Consider the following 18,023-nt stretch of genomic DNA (forward strand, 5'->3'; position numbering starts at 1 on the left):
ATTGTATAACTCAATGGTTCAACCTTCCTACTTTTATAGAATCCATCATTTAAGAAGGAGGATATGGTGAATGTAGAGAAAATTATTATAATCCACCAATCAAGAAAATGAACTTTTGTGCCTTTCAAAATGGAAGATGATATTATCTATTTTTGTAGAGAAAGTTTGAGTATATGCCGAATGAGTTCTGCACGTGAGTTTGCGTTTGAGTATATTCCGATTGAATTCTGCATGTGATTTTGCAAGAATATGAACAAATCCCTCTCATTTTGCTTTTCCAAACAATTATAAGCTTCCACAACTTATTTGAACTCTTGTCCATAAAGACGTGTTACACATGCAGCTTTATAAGTCAGGAGCTGCAAATCACCTGCCGTAATTTCTGATACAAGAATGTTGTTACTGAGAGTAACAGGTTGTTATATTTGTCATTACATTGACGCCCATTAATTGCTAAAGTACACAACAGAATACCATGTTGCATTTTATCGCCACTTGAACTGTGCAGTCATTCTGTCCTCTCCCATTGCTTAACAAGTACAGCGTATCCTTCAGCAGAACTAGATGCAAATTCTGTCAATGAGCTCATGGCAACTGACATTCCAGCACAAAGCACCCTTATTGCAACTTCAGCCATTTTCTCTGCAGTCTTCTTTACCTCTTCTTCTACCTGACCAGCCTCCTCCATTTTCATATAATTTCCACCGAATTCCTCTGATGACCCACCTCCATATCTCTTTGATCCAACTGGTGCATGGGGAGAATCCTCTCTTAGCTGTTGAGCATAGATAGAGCCCATCCCAGCTGCAAAAAAGTCTAGTCCATCAAGCACTGGCGTTTCTATGATGGCATCAAGAACCTTTGACCATTGGATGCAGAGTCCAAATATTGGTAGGGTTCCACTGGAACAGCGAGGAGAAAAAGGTACTTTTGAAGTGTCGGGACCGGACTGGACACACCGGAGTAGCCAGCCAGTTAGTATACGTGCATAGGATCGTTGAGAAGTGATCCATGACCCGAAACAGACTTGCCAATTCCTGAGTTCTGTTTGAAGATTGGCAGCTGAAGTTGCTAACCTGTGCGGCTCAGTTATTGACGTGGAAGAGGGTTTTCTTGCATCTATTTTTGAAGGCATTCCAGCTAGTAAAAGCTTGGCTTCGTCTGATGTCCGCTTCTGTGACTGATGACACTCTGCCATTTCCTTCCACATCCTTTCCAACCTGTAAGTTTCCCAATATTCACCTTGTCAGAAAAATTTAATGTGCCGGATTCGTAGTATGAATCCAGAAGCCAAGGTCAACAATTAGAAAATTGTTTCATAATTTGTTAAGAGTTAGAGAGGGGGGGGGGGGGGGGGGACCATTTCATCATGGATAAAAGTGGATGCACACATCATCACCAACAAGAAGAGACCTTTGATAGGAAATAGGAGCCATCATTGAAAACGATGATACATGGATACGGGCTTCAAAGTTTCAAAAATGGAAGTAGTTTTATCTGTCAACGTAGTTTGTTTCAATAACGACTTAAAATTTTTATATAATGGCTCCATTCATGATAATAAACTTTAGCTAAAAAATGACAACTCAAGGAGAAAATAGTGGAATCTCCAAGTTGGTAAACAGTTGATTTGAGTTGGAGGGAATGATTCCAAATGGTACACAAATGACTTCAAGATTACCCTCGTACTAATTCAAGAAGTTGAGGCTGCAATTCTTCATCCCTGAGAGTTTCGATCCTCTTTGAAATAGCTTCAACTGAGTGTATTGAAACTTTCATCTGGGTATGCAGATCTCTAATGGCTGCCCTTGTTTTATCAACTGAAATGGGGTCCTCTTCTTTTGTCTCTTGGTTCCTGAGTTGCATACATTTCTTCTTATAGGCAATTCGAACCTTTTCGCCAGACTGTTTATGAAGGTAACAAAGACAGCGGTCAGATTACATTGTTATTCTTACCAGTGTTTGTTTTGCCTAAAATTCTTGAAGAAAATAAAAAAGATAAAGATAAATCAATGAAAACACAATTTTGCGTTCAACAGTATCATCTAACAAGTAATTTTCAAAACAAGCAAGCAACTCAGATCTAGTGGAAAATCAGAAAAGAAAATCATTTTTCAAAGAGATTGCTATATACTTCTCCAAAGTCAGGTTTGACTTCTGGTTTCTACCTACTAACTTTCCTTAAGTTACTTAGATGTCTCGTCCAAGTATTAAATCATGCGTTCGACCATTCAATAAAATTATTGCTATAGCCTCATGTAGCACCTGCTACTGCTTGGTTACACGCACACACAAGCAGAAACACATACATATACTCGACACATATATGTATCGGTAATTTTGTTCATTGAAAGGAAGTCTTGTCTAGGAGGTTAGGCTTTTGTTACATTTTGCATGTGTTTCTTCTCAGAAAATGTCATCTGAGAGTCAGAAATTAGCGACTGTTAAAAGTCAGTGGGTGGGAGTTAAGAAGTATTACTCTGACTTCCTCATAGAGTTTCTTCTCCCAAGCGTATAACCTTTCCAATGTCGACTGGTGACTGCCTGAATACATGCATGGTTCCTCCAAATAGTTACTACCGCTTTCATAACCTTCATCTCTCGAGCTTGAGGAATTAATTAAAAATGTTGATGAGGTCTTGCAAGATGAAGCTGAGCGGAATAAAGCTACTGGGTTCAACATTTTCATGGCTGCAAAAAATACCCTTAGTTGGTCTCCTGAAAATTTAAGCAGATATAAAGCAAAACCAGAGAAAAGTACATCCTTTGATGAAGATTACACAAGTCCAACATACAAGAAAGCAATTGAGACTAACAACTGTAAAGAAAAATCAAAATAAATTATAATATCTAATGGACACTCACCTATTCAATTCTCATTTTTGGGATTCAATAAATAATTGGGACAATTCCAACAAGCCTATATCTGCATAACCGAAAGCTTCATTTGGCCTAAAAGGAAACTAGGGTCCACGATATTTCATAGTCATTTTAACGTAATATCACTAGAATTTCTTAAATATTAGATTGCATATCGAAAAAAAGATGTGCATAGATGCAAAGGGCTGGACAGGAATTTGAACAGAGTACAGGCAGAGCAAAGAAGACTATCTGTGGAATTATTCCATACGTGTGAGTTCACTGGTGGTTGATGCATACTGAGGTCTGCTAGCTTCTAATAACGCTGAAACCTCATTGGCTGAATTGCAAACAATCATGAATTGAGACTCAAGATCCTTGACCACTTCTGCCATGCTCGTTGGCCTGCGATTAACATAAACAGTAAAACCTGGTGTTTCTTCCTTGGCTTCTTGATCACCTACTGCCATTTCTTGATTATAAGTTTCAACTTTTTCAAAGGTTTGACCTTTTGATATTTCTATGCTTGCATGATGCGATCGTAAGCCTGTCATCTGGTGCTCAGTTTCAGTTCCGCTATCCGTTTCTTCCACCCCATTCTCCTCTTCATCGATATCTTCAACGATTCCTTCTCTGGTGCAGTTTAGGTCAATTTTAGCTCTTTCTTCTGTCAGATTTACCTTGTCATCAGATTTTTCTTGTTCGGTTTCCTCTTCTAATTCCGGAATCCCTTCTTCTTCTCGGACATGCCTTAGACCTCTAATGTCATCATCCATGACTGAATGACCGAAACTACTACGTGTAGGGTAGCCATAGTAATCAACTGATGAAAATGGATTCCAGAAGAAATCCCATTGGGATGCTTGGGGCGAAGGTGGAGGAATATTGGGTCTGTTGATCGGGGAATAAGAAAAGAATGAAGAACTTAACTGTGAGGATTGCATCTCAAAAAAGCCATCAACGCCAAAATGGTGCATTGGTGAGTAAGTTTCAACTCGGACAGTCTCTGGTGACTGAGGTCTCTCCTCAACCAACACAGCTGGCTCCCCACCTGATCTCAGATAACTTACGTTCGCGCATGAATTAGGCTGAGACTGAATTGTTGTTGATGGTAAGGACTTGGATGAAAACGTGATGAAACTGGGACTGGATTTCTGTGCAGGTGTGAAAGGTGGGGTGATGAATGAATCTAATAGGAACTCACGAGGCTCATCTCCATCGATATAATCACGAAGAGCAGCCGAAACTCTTTTTAAGGACTGGATATAGGCTATGTGTCCAGAAGCAAATCGGCTTCTCTCCTCAACAGCCTGTTTGATGAATCTCTTGCGATCTTTACAAAGCTGAACTGCCTCTTCATCATCCAGCTTTGATGTGGAACATCCCATCTCCCACTTTTGCTTTCCCTTTCCCTCTTCCCTCTACGAATTCTTTAGGCTCAAACTGAAATGGAGATCACAACGGTATCCTTCCGTTTTCCTCACCAGAATCATAAGGAATCCTGGGCTGTTTAAAGGGAAAGAAAGTTTAGTAACTCTAAATATGTAGAGTGCAAGAAACAGAAGCAGAACTGGAAAATATTTAATGTGAATCATGGTCAAAGCAGCTAGTTTGCAGAAACCTGACCGTTAATGCAAAAAGAAAAAGAAAATCATTTGAGAAAATAATTTTAGCAAAGGAAAGAAGGAATTGAGAAAAGGAAAAAAAAAAAAAAAATCATTTGGTAGTATGACTAACGGAGAGAGATCACACCAAAAGAAGATAAAGGGTTAAAGTAGAGAGAAAAAAAATGCATACAAAAAGAGGGATGAGAAAACGAAAAGAGAAGAATAATTTACAGAGGTCACATGGTGAACTCTGCAACTGTCCCACTGGAAACTGGTGGAAATTTAACCCCATCAAGCCCATTGGGGGGAGAGATTCAAACAAAATTTTAACAGAAAATTTATCTTTGAAATTAAATAAAAAAACACGAAGAATGTAACATCAAAGCAGAAAACAAATTTCAAAATGTAAGAATTTTTAGGACAAGGACTTTTTCAAATGATTGGGAACTTGTACAGGGAATTGAGACTAATTTGAGGCTTAATGGACTACAGTGGAGAAGCATACCTAGTTTATTGCGGGCGGGGAATAAGACGATGGAGCTTGATTACAGAGAGAGAGAGAGAGAGAGAGAGAGAGACGTTGAGAAAAGCAACGGTCGAAACTCAAGTGGAAGATTTGAAAACAACTAAAGTAACAAAATTTAGTTCGAGGTAGGAGAGCTAATAAAAGAGAGCGCAGAACGAGGAACAGAGAATATGACTCCTCATGCTTTTTGCCCTTCATGCTTCCGTGAAATTTCCTAGAGTGCCACTCTCTCAAAATTATCTATTTTCTGAAGGAAAATGGTTAATAATTTACACGGACAACCCCAAAGATCTCGTATCATAATTTAATTTTAAATGGAGAAAATGGTTAATATTTAATGCAATAATTCGTTGTATAATTATTAAAAAAAAACACAATCTTTAGTTTTAGCCGTATATTTTAATGGAAATGCTACTTTGGCCCGGGTTTGCTTCTTGGACTGTTAATGAATTTTATTTTTTTTAAATACTTAAATAAGTTATTACTAGTATATTTATATATATATATATATTAAATATTTAAATGCGTTTAAAAAATGTTTTGAAAGAAAAAAAAAAAATGAAATTGCATTATGGTGCACACCCAGTAGTACATGATGGGTGGCAGAGTATGAGGATCCTATCTTAATTGAGTAAAACACACTTACAACTCTTTACTATTATTTTACAACTTATTATTAAATAATCAACGAAATCACGACACTGCATTACAAATAAATTTTAATATTACTGTCCTCTATTTCATGTAAAGTTTATAAAATAATTGTAACGTTATCATTTTCCATCTTAATTTATATGGGTAATGATTTGTCTGCAAATATTTTAGAACTCATTTTAAATCAATAAATATAATTGTGCCACTTTATTAAAAAATAATTACAATTCCACATGATTATCCTTCATCTTAATTATAATTATAAAATAGTTATAGACTAATTGTAAGTTTATTATTTTTCAATTAGGCGATGAGATTAATTGGGTAAACTTATCGGCCACAGTCAAATAAGTGCCACTGTTTGATCAATTGAACACCTATCTATTCGAATTTTACTTTGAATTGAAATTAAATTAAAAAAAAAGTATTAAATATACTAGCTAGGGAGTAAATAAATAAAAATTATTTCTATTTATTACAATTAATCCTATCCGTCTTTTACACAATAGTTGAATAAGAAAAATTATACTTATCATCTTTTACACTATACATTAATATATAATTTTTTATTTTTATTTTTAATTTAAATATGTACATATTAATACGTAAATATATGTATTTAAATAAAATAATAAAAATAATAAATCATAGTAATAATTAATATATAGTGTAAAGATGACTTTCAATAAAGGAAAAATCTAATTGTAAGCGATTCTTCGCACTAATACGCGTACTTATTCAATATGATTGGTTAGAAAGTAAATTTTATTAAAAACAGTACTAATTTGAATTTAGAATATGAAGGTAATAATATTAGTACGCAGATTGGTATGTAAACTTGTTTGTATATAGTAAAACTCTTCAATAAATATAGATAGATAGATAATAAATAGATAATAAAAAAAAGTAATCCTATCGCTAAAAAAGCAAAAGAAAAGTCGGTTGTAAAGCAAAAGAGAGGAACCTGGTCCATTTATAGCGGCAGATACCTCGGTTACGGCATTTATTGCAGTTGCACATGCGTTGAAGTTTAAATATACCATTTAAATTATTTATATTGATATTTTAATAATATAAATATCCGTATTTAAGATTACTTAAAAATCATCATAAGAGAAATTATATTTATAATTAAAATTATATTTATATGAGTCATAATAGTCAATAACTTGACAAGTTCTGAATAATTCATTTATAAAAAAATAGACCCACATTGAAAAAATTTAAAAAATTCACTCTCTGTTTTAGTAAGATCAATGAGGCTCTTTCCTAACGTTTCTCAATGCACTATATACCTGCTCCTATGCAGCATCGCATCTCCGGACAATGCTTAGGAACAGAGTCTCTTCACGCTTCATTTCCTGCCGTCTCGTTTTTACATACAATCATGCAGATACTGGTCACACACTACCGAAGCAACAGGAACACCAACCTCTGACAGAAACCCTCTTGTCTCTCTTGAGAAAATGCTCATCTACCAAACAGTTGCAACAAATACACGTCCAAATGCTCGTCAACTCCATACGCAAACCTAATTTCCTTCTCTCCAAAATCATCGACCTCAAGGACTTCTCCTATGCCTCCCTTCTCTTCTCCCACATCCCCCATCCCAACGACTACGCTTTCAATGTCATGATCCGTGGCCTCACCAACACATGGCATGACTACTCTCTTGCTCTTCAATTCTATTACCAAATGAAGTTTTTGGGCCTAAAGCCGAATAATTTTACGTACCCCTTTTTGTTCATTGCATGTGCGAATATTTTAGCGTTGAATCATGGCCGGACTGCACACTCTTCCATATTTAAATTTGGATTGGATGGTGACGACCACACATATCATTCGTTGCTGACAATGTATTCGCGGTGTGGTCAACTGGATTGTGCTCGGAAAGTGTTCGACGAAATTACTGCGAAGGACTTGGTTTCCTGGAACTCGATGTTATCAGGGTACTCAAAGATGGGATATGCTGCGGATGCAGTGGGGCTGTTTCGAGAAATGATGGAAGTGGGCTTTGAGCCAGATGAAATGACTTTAGTGAGTGTTCTTGGGGCATGTAAGGACCTAGGAGATTTGAGTTTGGGGAGGTGGGTTGAGCGGTTTGTTCAGGAGAATAAGATAGAGCTGAACTGTTATGTGGGTTCTGCATTAATTGATATGTATGGGAAGTGCGGGGATTTGTTGGCAGCAAGGAGGGTCTTTGATGGTATGGTGAAGAAAGATGTCATCGCCTGGAATGCCATGATTACGGGGCAAGTTGTTCTTTCTTTATACTTGACAATAGGACTCATCTTAAACTGGAAATTTATTGAGATTCGATATTTTTTTCCATATACTTGATAATCTCAATGGAGATAGTTTAGTCAGTTTTTTCTCAGATCATTTGGGATATGCGATATAACGGGCTCATTGTTGGCTTATTTGTCATTTGGACACGGAAGTTCTGCCCTTGATTGAAAATTATGAGGAGATTCATCGTATCATAGTCTCTGAAAATTAAGCTTTCTTCACCAGGACTGTCTATTAAATTTCCACCTAACATGAGTGATAAAAAAAAAAGTCCGCCTAATATATGATCTTTTAATCCCTTTCCGAGTCCTGACATATTGTTATTAAATTGTTAATAATTTTATCTTCAATCGGTATGACGTTTTCAGAGCACAACCTCATTAATAATCTTGATTAATAACTTTTTTAAACCAAGAGTTTTTGTACATCTCAATTAAATCCACATTTCACCATTCATCATTGATTCGTTACTGGGCTTGCTTCTACCCCTTTCCACACAGAAAATTACCATAATCTAGGGTAGTTGTGTCATGTATGATGCTTGGATGAGCAAAGCAAATTCAATGTCATCTATACACACATACATGCATGCATACATAAACATATGAACATGAAATGTACGCTTTGCATTACTTTTCATGTAATTTTCTCACCTTTGGAAGTCAGATGTGTTATTGAGGTTCGATGTTAGCTTATAAGTTTATAAATGACAGATATTCACAAAATGGAATGTCAGATGAAGCAATCAGGCTATTTAATCGCATGAGAGACGCAGGTGTTAATCCAGATAAAATCACATTGGTCGGAGTGCTGTCTTCTTGTGCCTCAATTGGGGCCCTTGACGTAGGGAAATGGGTCAATACATATGCATCAGAAAGAGGCTTGCAGCATGACATATATGTTGCTACTGCATTAGTTGATATGTATGCAAAGTGTGGGAGTTTAGACAATGCACGAAGAGTTTTTGAAGGCATTCCCCTGAAAAATGACGTATCTTGGAATGTAATGATTTCTGCACTTGCTTTTCATGGCCAAGCACAGGAAGCCCTATCATTATTTGAGCGCATGTCAAAGGAGGGAGGGGTTGTCCACCCAAATGACATCACATTTGTTGGAGTGCTTTCTGCATGCGTCCACGTAGGATTGATTGATGAGGGCCGTAGATTGTTTGATATGATGAGCTCTTCTTTTGGTTTGGTCCCAAAAGTTGAGCATTACTCTTGCATGGTTGACCTTTTGGCACGTGCGGGCCATCTCTATGAAGCTTGGGACTTCGTTGAGAAGATGCCTGAAAAACCTGATGAAGTTTTATTGGGGGCTTTGCTTGGTGCCTGCCAGAAGTGCAGAAACATAGATGTTAGTGAGCGGGTTATGCAGCGGCTGCTGGAGCTGGAGCCGTCAAATTCTGGAAATTATGTTATCTCATCAAAAATTTTTGCAAACTTGAAAAGGTGGGATGATTCAGCAAGGATGAGATTGTTGATGAGACATAGGGGTGTAAATAAGACTCCTGGCTGTAGCTGGATTGAGATTGAGACCAAACTTTATGAATTTCATGCTGGTGACATCTTGCTCCATGATTCAGCCAAGCTTTATGAAGTACTTGGTCTGCTCTACGAGGAGCTGTGGAGGGAAGGTTACATTCCAAAGATTGATGAATCTGCCAAACAAGGGGTTGAAGAGGCAAGGTTTTTTACTGAGGACTGATGAGTTCAAAACTTGCTTTACTTAGTCGTCTTCTCAACCAACAATATATTAGTGTTAGTTCTTGAGAAAGGGCATGTTTTGTCATGCTAGCAGTGAATGTGTTTCTGATCTTAAATTTTGTCTCTTTACCTTTTAACACATATTCTTGAAGATAAAACCTTAGGCAACTTGTCAACATTGCAAGACTGTCACATGATCAGATTATCAATATTTTTTTTCCTTTTATGAAATATAGGATTGGAGGCAATATGGCAGTGGCTTGATTATTGCAAAATAATGGAGTAGGAATTGGAACCAGAAGACCAATCTGCTTAAAAAATTTTGGTAACCATGTTAGCTCAATAGAAGTGCAAGTTGTTTTTGTACTCAACTTCTATACTAGATTGCACTATTATCATTTGTTTCTTACTCTTCCACTAGCCAAATGACCACTTGTAAGGTTATAGTACCTTGGAGTAAATCTTCCAATTGAAGAGGAGCGTGCTCAATCACCATTAGTAAAGCCTTCCACTCTAAGGTGCACATTCCGCCTACACAATAGTCTCAGACCAGGGTCTTGTTTAACTTGCATTGTATGCATGTTATTCCTTATGGATTGCTTACATAATTTCCTCTGTTTGGTACAGCAGCTTGCACATGTTCTCTGTAAATGAGTTGATCTTTCTTTGTAAAACAAATTATAGAATCTAGAAGGAAGAAATTTTCTTCAGTGCTCAATAGCAAGGTCTGCTTGCTGATGTGCGCCTATAAAACTTTCTTGGGTGTTGCTCTATCTCTCTTTAGTTTGCTTTGGATTACCTCAAACTTGTGTAAATCTTGCATGATTTCTTTGATCCTGTTTTAATCTTTCACCAATCCTTCATCAGTCCTCAATATTCATGGATTTCTATGATTGTTTTGCTCAATTTTTCTTTTCAATTTTATTTGTTCTTCACAGATTCTTTCATTTCTGCATCATTGATTCTCTAACTTTCTTTTAACTTTTTTTTTTCCCTATTCAATTCATCTCTACTTTTCTTTTTCATTTGTTTCCCTGATTTCCCCTTTCTTTGAATTTGAATTAACCCTCCTGTTCTCCATGCATGGTTCTAGTGAATCGTTTGCTACGGTTTTCCTGGAGAAATGATGAAAAAAGATAGGACTTAAGGCTTAACTTTTGTTGTCAGTTTCTTCTTGAGTGAGGCTCTGGCTCACCTATCCATTCTGGAAGGGTTTCCAAGCGAGGAAAACTGATGACTCACGAGTGAAGAACAGGGAAAAACTCAAGTGACAATCGTGCTATAGGAGTGCAAAGAGTTTGAGAAGCAGATCTGCAAGTCAAGTGGATCACACGTCGAGAATTTTAGAATATAATTCTCTAGACATAAGGCATTGAATTGAACAATGTATGCCATCTGTGGAAGTTGAGGAACATGCATGGTTCAATCCTTTCAAGGGCGGTATCTGAAGGAGAAATGGAGCCAGCCAACTCCTGTGAAGAGTGGCAAACTTCACAGGATGTCACATCAACCGGATTATCCTATAATGAGAAATAAACGTTTCTTCCAATCTTCTCTGAGTTCTTTCATGATGTTACTGGTAATTCTTCTGATACTTTCTTGTAACTATGCTCCAAAGAATATAGAAAACAAAGAAACTATATCCATTGTTTTATGCATTATGCTCTAGTCCCTCGCCATTCTTGGATGGTAAGAGGTATTTATTGTGGAAACTTTAGTGGTTCAAATGTTGATGTCATTCAGGGGATTTTGGTTTGTGGGGGAAGGAATAAGAATGGTGGGCAAGTTGGGTATGGTTTAGGCTGGGCTAGAAATAGAAATATATGGGGTTGAGCCAGGTAGGTTGTTTGCTAATGCTTTGTGGGTTTGATGCCAGAAGATAACGGTCTAAAGGCAATTTTTATTTTGTAGCGATATTAATCGATCTCTTCAGAGGGTAAAAATTGGAAGAAAATATCAAATTTAGGTTAAGGATAAACTAAATTTGAAGTATGACGATAAGATAGAGTCAGTTTGTAAGATTTATACATAGATCAAGCATTTCTCTAACAGATTTCGAATTATATTTTCTTGTATTTTTTTTTTATTCAAATTAAGGAAATTCTCGTTTAGTTTTACTAACAAAAGAAAGAAGATAATAACAGATTAAGAAGCGATAGGATGATCAGCTAGAGCTTTCAAAAGTGATGTAAGCGACTATGGTATGTAGTTTAGAAGTTGAAAGAGAATCTTTAATGACTGTGACAAGAACCAGAGGCACATGTCACATTAATATATTGATAACTCCATTTTGCCATATTTCTTGACAAACCAAATAGAACGTACGCCATCTCAATTTAGGAAATAAATAGGAATGCTATTTTATATGGTATTGCAATATTATAATATGTTAGAGAGAGAGAGAGAGAGAGAGAGAGAGAGAGAGCTATGCGACTTCTTTTTTTTTTTTTTACAAAAACCCACTCCCAAAATTCATTTCATAATTTATTCATTAAGTTTTATTTTTTTTAATGTTAAACAGCTATGCCGGGTAATTCGTTACTGTCAAAACATGTCTGTTTTTTTTTTTGGCTTATTAAAACGCGAGTTGTAATTGTAACCAGGTTTGGAATGAATTAAGTTACGAATGGGTTCAAGATTTGCGAGGGCTGAAAGTTATCTTTGTCCTTTGAAAATAACATAAAAACTCAATTTTCAAAACAGTACTAGTAGTACTATCCCTGCCAATCTGATCACAGGCAACGACAGTACGTACATGAACCTTTCCCCAAAAAAAGAAGGAAAAAAAAAGCCAAACAATGTGGTGCCATTTCCATTATCTCTAATCCCTTCCAATCAAATTCAGGCTTGCAATTCTCTGATCAGAACTTATTTAAAATTTTCTATTATCGTTGGTTTTTACAAAAACACCCAGATTTAAAAATATAAAATGTTGTACCTAAATCATTTTTCCTTGATGTTGACTTTATTGTCGAGCAATCATCCTTACATGCACCTTTGCTACATGGGATGCCAAGATTGTGGATTGCTGACACATGTCCACTACAAGACTTTTATCATCCTCTATACCCCAGGGGGCCAGTACTCTTTTGTGACTTGACACGACCACCAATTCTTCCATGATATGACTACAAAACAAAGATCGATAATTAGTGCCATTTCTGTGAAACCTGCATGATTTAATTTGAAATATATGGCTCAGTAATTTGAACCACCTTTCAAACTTGCTAATTACCCGATCATATTCTATACATGTGGCCCCAGCATCGATCAAATTATACCAGAAACCCAAAGCTTTCCAAAATTTTCATGGCTACAACATGTACATGACTTGGATTCCACCATGCATATTGCAATGTTAACGCAAGACCATCTATGGAGGTCTCAGCTTGCAAACCACCATGCACTCGAAGAATATTTTCCTGTCGATTAAAGTCATGGGATTAGTCAGTCTGCATAATATTTTGTCTGGAGCCCATTGTCTTCGATCAACATTTCCTTGATGATTATGATTGGACATACAGACACCATATATTTATATATAAGAAATGATAGTTGTAGTTGTGAGTGTGTAAGTGCCGTACAATCACTTTGAAGAAAGTGAATATATATGAGACTCACATGAAAAAAAAAAAAATTTTTAATAATGGATCTCACTCTTTTTTAAAACGACTGCACGACGCTTGCACACTTCACAACTGCATGTAGCATTGTTCTTAATTTTTTAAGAAAAATACTAAAATGTATTTAAGAAAAACTTACAAAAAACTTACTTGCACAACAATGCACAAGAGTAGTACTCTCTCTCTCTCTCTCTCTTCAATTATTAATCCTCATAAATATTACTTGCAAATAGGAAATATATATATATATATATATATATATATATGATTTAGTCATGGTGTTCAAGACTAAGATAAGATGAGTTTATATAAATACAGTTCCGGCATAAAGTAGTGCATGCGCGCAAAGGTTGCAGAATTGACGTACGCGATGTTAAGATTAATTATTATGGCCAAATATAGCTAGCTATCGATCGACTTTGTCATCCACGCCAGATTGCCGGCCAAACGTCTCGCTCTCCCATATATCTGATTTGATCTCCCTCTTGTGCAAAATGATGCAAGAACATTGAAGTAAAACAAGAAAATAATCACGACACAAAATATTTATGTTGTTCAATAACGTGTGTGTTCATGGAATCGTAGAGAATTTTATTCTTTTGAGAAATGACAAAATACATTTTGGGATGAAATATACTATTCCAAATGGTCATATTGTTCATTAAATACATATTTATAGGGTTGTACGGCAAAAACCCTAACGTCCCAAGCCTGCACTCCATGGCCTAGCTAAGTCTCATTGAAAATCCTAAAAAAAAAAAAAAAAAAATCGTAATACATATTTGTCGAGCCAGGTTATCAAATTAGACAGCCAAAAGAATAAATCAGGCTCTACAAATGATCTAATACTCTTGATCCAACTGGTGGATCAATGATCGGTTAATTAAAGTAATGCTTCGTATAAATAAAATATAGAGCTGTAGAGAGTGTTATATATAATGGAGTGTTTGTTGAGGAACCCCACTGGCCCCCTCCTCATGTATTTCGTTTTTCACCATCTAATGATATATTTGCTAGCTTAGAAAAAAAAAAATATATATATATATATATATATAGAGCTACAGGGATCGATGTACTAATAGTACTATAAGCTGCACGTAGATAAATAAAACACTGCATGCTCTTTTGCCAAAAGTCATTGATCAAGCTAATTAGCGCTAGTGCCCGTGGCGTTGGCGTCGCTTGGTACATGTATGGAATTAAGAATCTAGAAAGAGAGAAATTAAGAAGAAATACATGACAATAGATCAAGAACTGATATAGCTAGCTAGAATCTGGATGTGATTATAAAATCATGTCATGATTCGATCGGCCGGAATTTTCTTTCTTCATGGGCATCTGATGAGAACCTGGCCTATAACAATTAACTTATCCAAAAATGTTCATGTAATGATTCCTCTGCCTAAAAAATGAAATTGACATGTTTATATATATATATATATATACATACATACATACATATGCAAATATTAATAATTAATTGTTACTGCATGCATGCATGCGTGGTCTATCGATTATAGTTTTATAAATAATCATGATGATCAGTAATAGCTATGTCTGTAATCAAAGACATCTTTGATCTTCTATTTAATATCTTTCGTGATATTGCAACATGATTCTTCATGATCAGTAATATTCTCCATTACTGCAATGAGCAAATTTAAATATTCTGCTGATCAGTCTCTCGTCTGCTAGCTTCAGGTTGGGTCTTATGGTGATGTAGTTCACGTTCTCATCATTCTTCATTCCTTTGGCCATTCGAAAACCGATATTTTATGTGCTATGTCAATTCGAAGTAATGCATGGGAACCTGCCGAAAAGTCTGTATGAGGGGCTGGCCTGCCACTCAGGTACGTTTAATTTGAGAGTGAACGCACAGAGAGAGAGATCAGAGAGAGAGAGAGAGAGAGCTAAATTAATAAACCTAATCGGCAGTTCGGGCACGTTGTTTTAAACATGATGATGCACCCTCAACTTTACGTTACGCTTTCCTTTGCTCACGAGAAAAACCTTATCGATCGACCTTTCCCGGCCGCGGCATTACGTTTACGTATTAACAAGTTTAATTAATTAATTTTTGGGGAAAAGAAATATTTCTTTCATTACCCTCTCAATATTATTTTAAATATTAATAAAATGCATTTCTTTGAGATATTCTTGAAAATCTCTAACGTAATAAATTAGATGATGCAGTTTTTTTTCGAACTTATTTATTTATTTATATATCAATTATAACATGATAGAAAAGACATCTAAAAAAAATAATATTTATTAAAATAAATTCAAAAGTAAAGAATTGATAATCACTAAAGTAGTGTTCACAAAAGGTTGAGCTTTTGGGTCATCACTTTCATAAGGTGGTGGAAAAAATATGTACTTTTTGACTAAATATATGTTTGTATATAATAACGTCTTTACAAACAAAGTGGATTGGACAACGCACAGAGATTGATGTCTTTTAGAAACACAGTAGTGTTCCAGCCTAGGAGACAAAATCTTGCATTTTAAATGAATTAATGTCCCGAAATTGACGAAAACAATGGAAACGGCGCTAACTCGATCATGAGCATTGCGGAAACTCGAGAAAACAAAATTAAATATATACACTAGTTGCTAACTAAGTAACTGATGAGCAGTTGATTTTTTTTTTAAAAAAAGTAACTGATGAGCATATATGCATGCATGGGGTCGTCGACGCAAGTTCTCACTTTTAGGACTCCCCTCTCGAATATATATACAAATGAAAAAAAAAAATTAAAACTCAAAGATCTAGTTTAATAAAATTTTAGAACAATTAGATATATATAGAAATATTTTAGTTATAAAAAGATTATACAAAAGTAAATTCACAAACTGACGTAACTTGATACAATACGTTAGATTGTAAATTTACTTTTATTGTAAAGTAGATATAACAGTTCACGTAAATTTATGAATTTATTTTGTGTAATCTCTTTATGTCTGTAACAGTTCTTATATATATATATAATGTTGATTATAACCATGATTAATTTTCGACTAAAAAAAGTGAATGTGTAGCTCTTTTTTTTTTTAAAAAAAAAATGAAAAATGAAGACAATACACACACATATACAACCCTGTCAAATAAATTAAGAACATGGCGGCCAGCGTACTAATAATATTGGAATTAACAAAATTTAGTGATCAAGGCAAATAATATTGGAGATATATAGAATCGTTTAAACCAGCTGGCATGGGTTGTTTATGTATACTTTTTAAGTGGCACATGCAATATATTAATTAATTATTGCATATATATATATATATATATATATATATATATATATATAGGAAGAAGAATGATCAGTGATCGTAACAAAATTATTATGATTATTATAAGTCGAGCAATTATTTTGTACATCCTAGTACTGTGCATTAATAAGATTATTATCACAAATGAAAAATAGTGCGTACGTAAGTTCTAATTAAAATCCGCATCATATATAAAAATTACGAAATATTAATAGGTATGTTACTGCATCTATATATATATATATACACACACACACACATGTAAATTAGCATATGATCCTTACTGATCATGAATATCTATTGGGTCAAATTTGGAGTTGTGATCGATCGGTACCGTCTGTTTGCGATCAGTATAGAGTTGTAGCTAGATTCATTAATTAATTGTGACCTTAATTAATTAATGACGGCCAAAATAATAGGATTACTAAAAAAGATGTGAAAAAAACGTCGAGAAAGAGTTTATGAAACGTCGGGAAATTGAGAGATGAAAATTAAATCCGATCAACGCTCCCAATAAAAATATTTAAAAAAAAAAACAAAATCCATGTTTATATATACTCATATATATTTCACTACAAAAAAATTACTTATTTGTGGTCAGTTAATTCTAGCAAAATGATTATTTACAGTTAAAATGAGTCTATTTTAGTCACAAATACTCTTTTTGCCGTAATTAAATGACCATAAAAATCCGTTTTTCCTATAGTGTATCCTCGAAGGTGAATAATATTAACTCCAGGCTACTAGTATAAAAAAATATGTGACTGTTACGCACATTTATCAGAAAGATAATATGTAATTTTCCTTGCATGCATTGCTGTGCATTAATTACATGATTAATGTTTGAAACACATGCAACGAATTAATTAATTAGTTAATAAGAGACACATGGCATTCGAATCTGCAGCAGTTAATTAAATGAATAAGATATGGTTACTACTCATCTATTATTCTTTTTGTATTTAATTTTTTATTTTACTTAATGATTAAGGAAATGAGTATTAATAAAGTTATATTTTTTTAAATTTTTTTTCTTAATGATTAATGATGTTAAAAAAAATACTTAAAAGAAAATAATAAAAAAATAAAGAAATTTAAAATATATTTGAATAGTAAATAGATAGTAATAGGATAGTAAACCTATCATTACTATAATTAAATATTCTCGCTAAAAGGCAAAAGCTATAACTTTTCTCCCACTACGTAAGGCACTGAGATATATATATATATATATATATATATATATATAATATAATATAATATAATATAATATAAACACTTTGGCTGCATTTGAATGTTAAGTTATTTAATCGAATTGAGTTGAGTTGAGTTATTTATGAATAATAGTGAATTGAATTGAGTTGAGATGATAAAATATTGTTAGAATATTATTTTTTAATATTATTATTATTTTAGGATTTAAAAAAATTGAATTATTTATTATATTTTATGTTGGAATTTAAAAAAGTTGTAATGATGAGTTGAG

At 34.5% G+C, this 18,023-nt stretch overlaps 2 protein-coding genes across 12 annotated transcripts; one reads left to right on the forward strand and one right to left on the reverse strand.

The window, feature by feature from the left end:
• Window positions 1–405: 405 nt before the first annotated feature.
• Window positions 406–4,884, reverse strand: LOC121261064 (protein ROLLING AND ERECT LEAF 2-like). 2 transcript variants are annotated; one of them, XM_041163212.1, is made up of 5 exons: window positions 4,064–4,220; window positions 3,131–3,953; window positions 2,480–2,691; window positions 1,682–1,905; window positions 406–1,220 (listed from the first exon to the last, which is right to left on the reverse strand). In XM_041163212.1, exons 1-5 carry the CDS (start codon window positions 4,076–4,078, stop codon window positions 509–511), a joined length of 1,986 nt encoding a protein of 661 aa, XP_041019146.1. In that variant the 5' UTR covers window positions 4,079–4,220; the 3' UTR covers window positions 406–508. The 2 variants fall into 2 exon arrangements, with proteins under 2 accessions (XP_041019146.1, XP_041019145.1); XM_041163211.1 differs by having other exon boundaries at window positions 3,131–4,884.
• Window positions 4,885–6,900: 2,016 nt separating this feature from the next.
• On the forward strand, window positions 6,901–11,353 carry LOC121261065 (pentatricopeptide repeat-containing protein At2g34400). 10 transcript variants are annotated; one of them, XR_005939822.1, is made up of 5 exons: window positions 6,901–7,898; window positions 8,649–9,623; window positions 9,878–9,964; window positions 10,081–10,137; window positions 10,807–11,353. XR_005939822.1 is itself a non-coding variant. In XM_041163214.1 (4 exons), the coding sequence occupies exons 1-3, from the start codon at window positions 6,973–6,975 to the stop codon at window positions 9,917–9,919; spliced, it is 1,938 nt and encodes a 645-aa protein (XP_041019148.1). In that variant the 5' UTR covers window positions 6,901–6,972; the 3' UTR covers window positions 9,920–9,964; window positions 10,081–11,353. The 10 variants fall into 10 exon arrangements, 4 of the variants coding, with proteins under 4 accessions (XP_041019148.1, XP_041019150.1, XP_041019151.1 ...); XR_005939823.1 differs by having other exon boundaries at window positions 10,088–10,137; XR_005939818.1 differs by having other exon boundaries at window positions 8,649–9,618.
• Window positions 11,354–18,023: the final 6,670 nt, after the last annotated feature.

This window comes from Juglans microcarpa x Juglans regia, chromosome 4D (genome assembly GCF_004785595.1).
Source record: "Juglans microcarpa x Juglans regia isolate MS1-56 chromosome 4D, Jm3101_v1.0, whole genome shotgun sequence".
NCBI lineage: Eukaryota > Viridiplantae > Streptophyta > Magnoliopsida > Fagales > Juglandaceae > Juglans > Juglans microcarpa x Juglans regia.

Coding starts and splice junctions, on each gene's coding strand:
- LOC121261065 (XM_041163213.1), top strand. CDS start 6,973: ATGCTTAGGAACAGAGTCTCTTCACGCTTCATTTCCTGCCGTCTCGTT. Junction 7,899..8,648: donor TGGAATGCCATGATTACGGG/GCAAGTTGTTCT, acceptor TATAAATGACAG/ATATTCACAAAATGGAATGT. Junction 9,619..9,877: donor CCAAACAAGGGGTTGAAGAG/GCAAGGTTTTTT, acceptor TATGAAATATAG/GATTGGAGGCAATATGGCAG.
- LOC121261064 (XM_041163211.1), bottom strand. CDS start 4,247: ATGGGATGTTCCACATCAAAGCTGGATGATGAAGAGGCAGTTCAGCTT. Junction 2,692..3,130: donor AACCACCAGTGAACTCACAC/GTATGGAATAAT, acceptor TATTTTTTGCAG/CCATGAAAATGTTGAACCCA. Junction 1,221..1,681: donor CTTCTTGAATTAGTACGAGG/GTAATCTTGAAG, acceptor GGAAACTTACAG/GTTGGAAAGGATGTGGAAGG.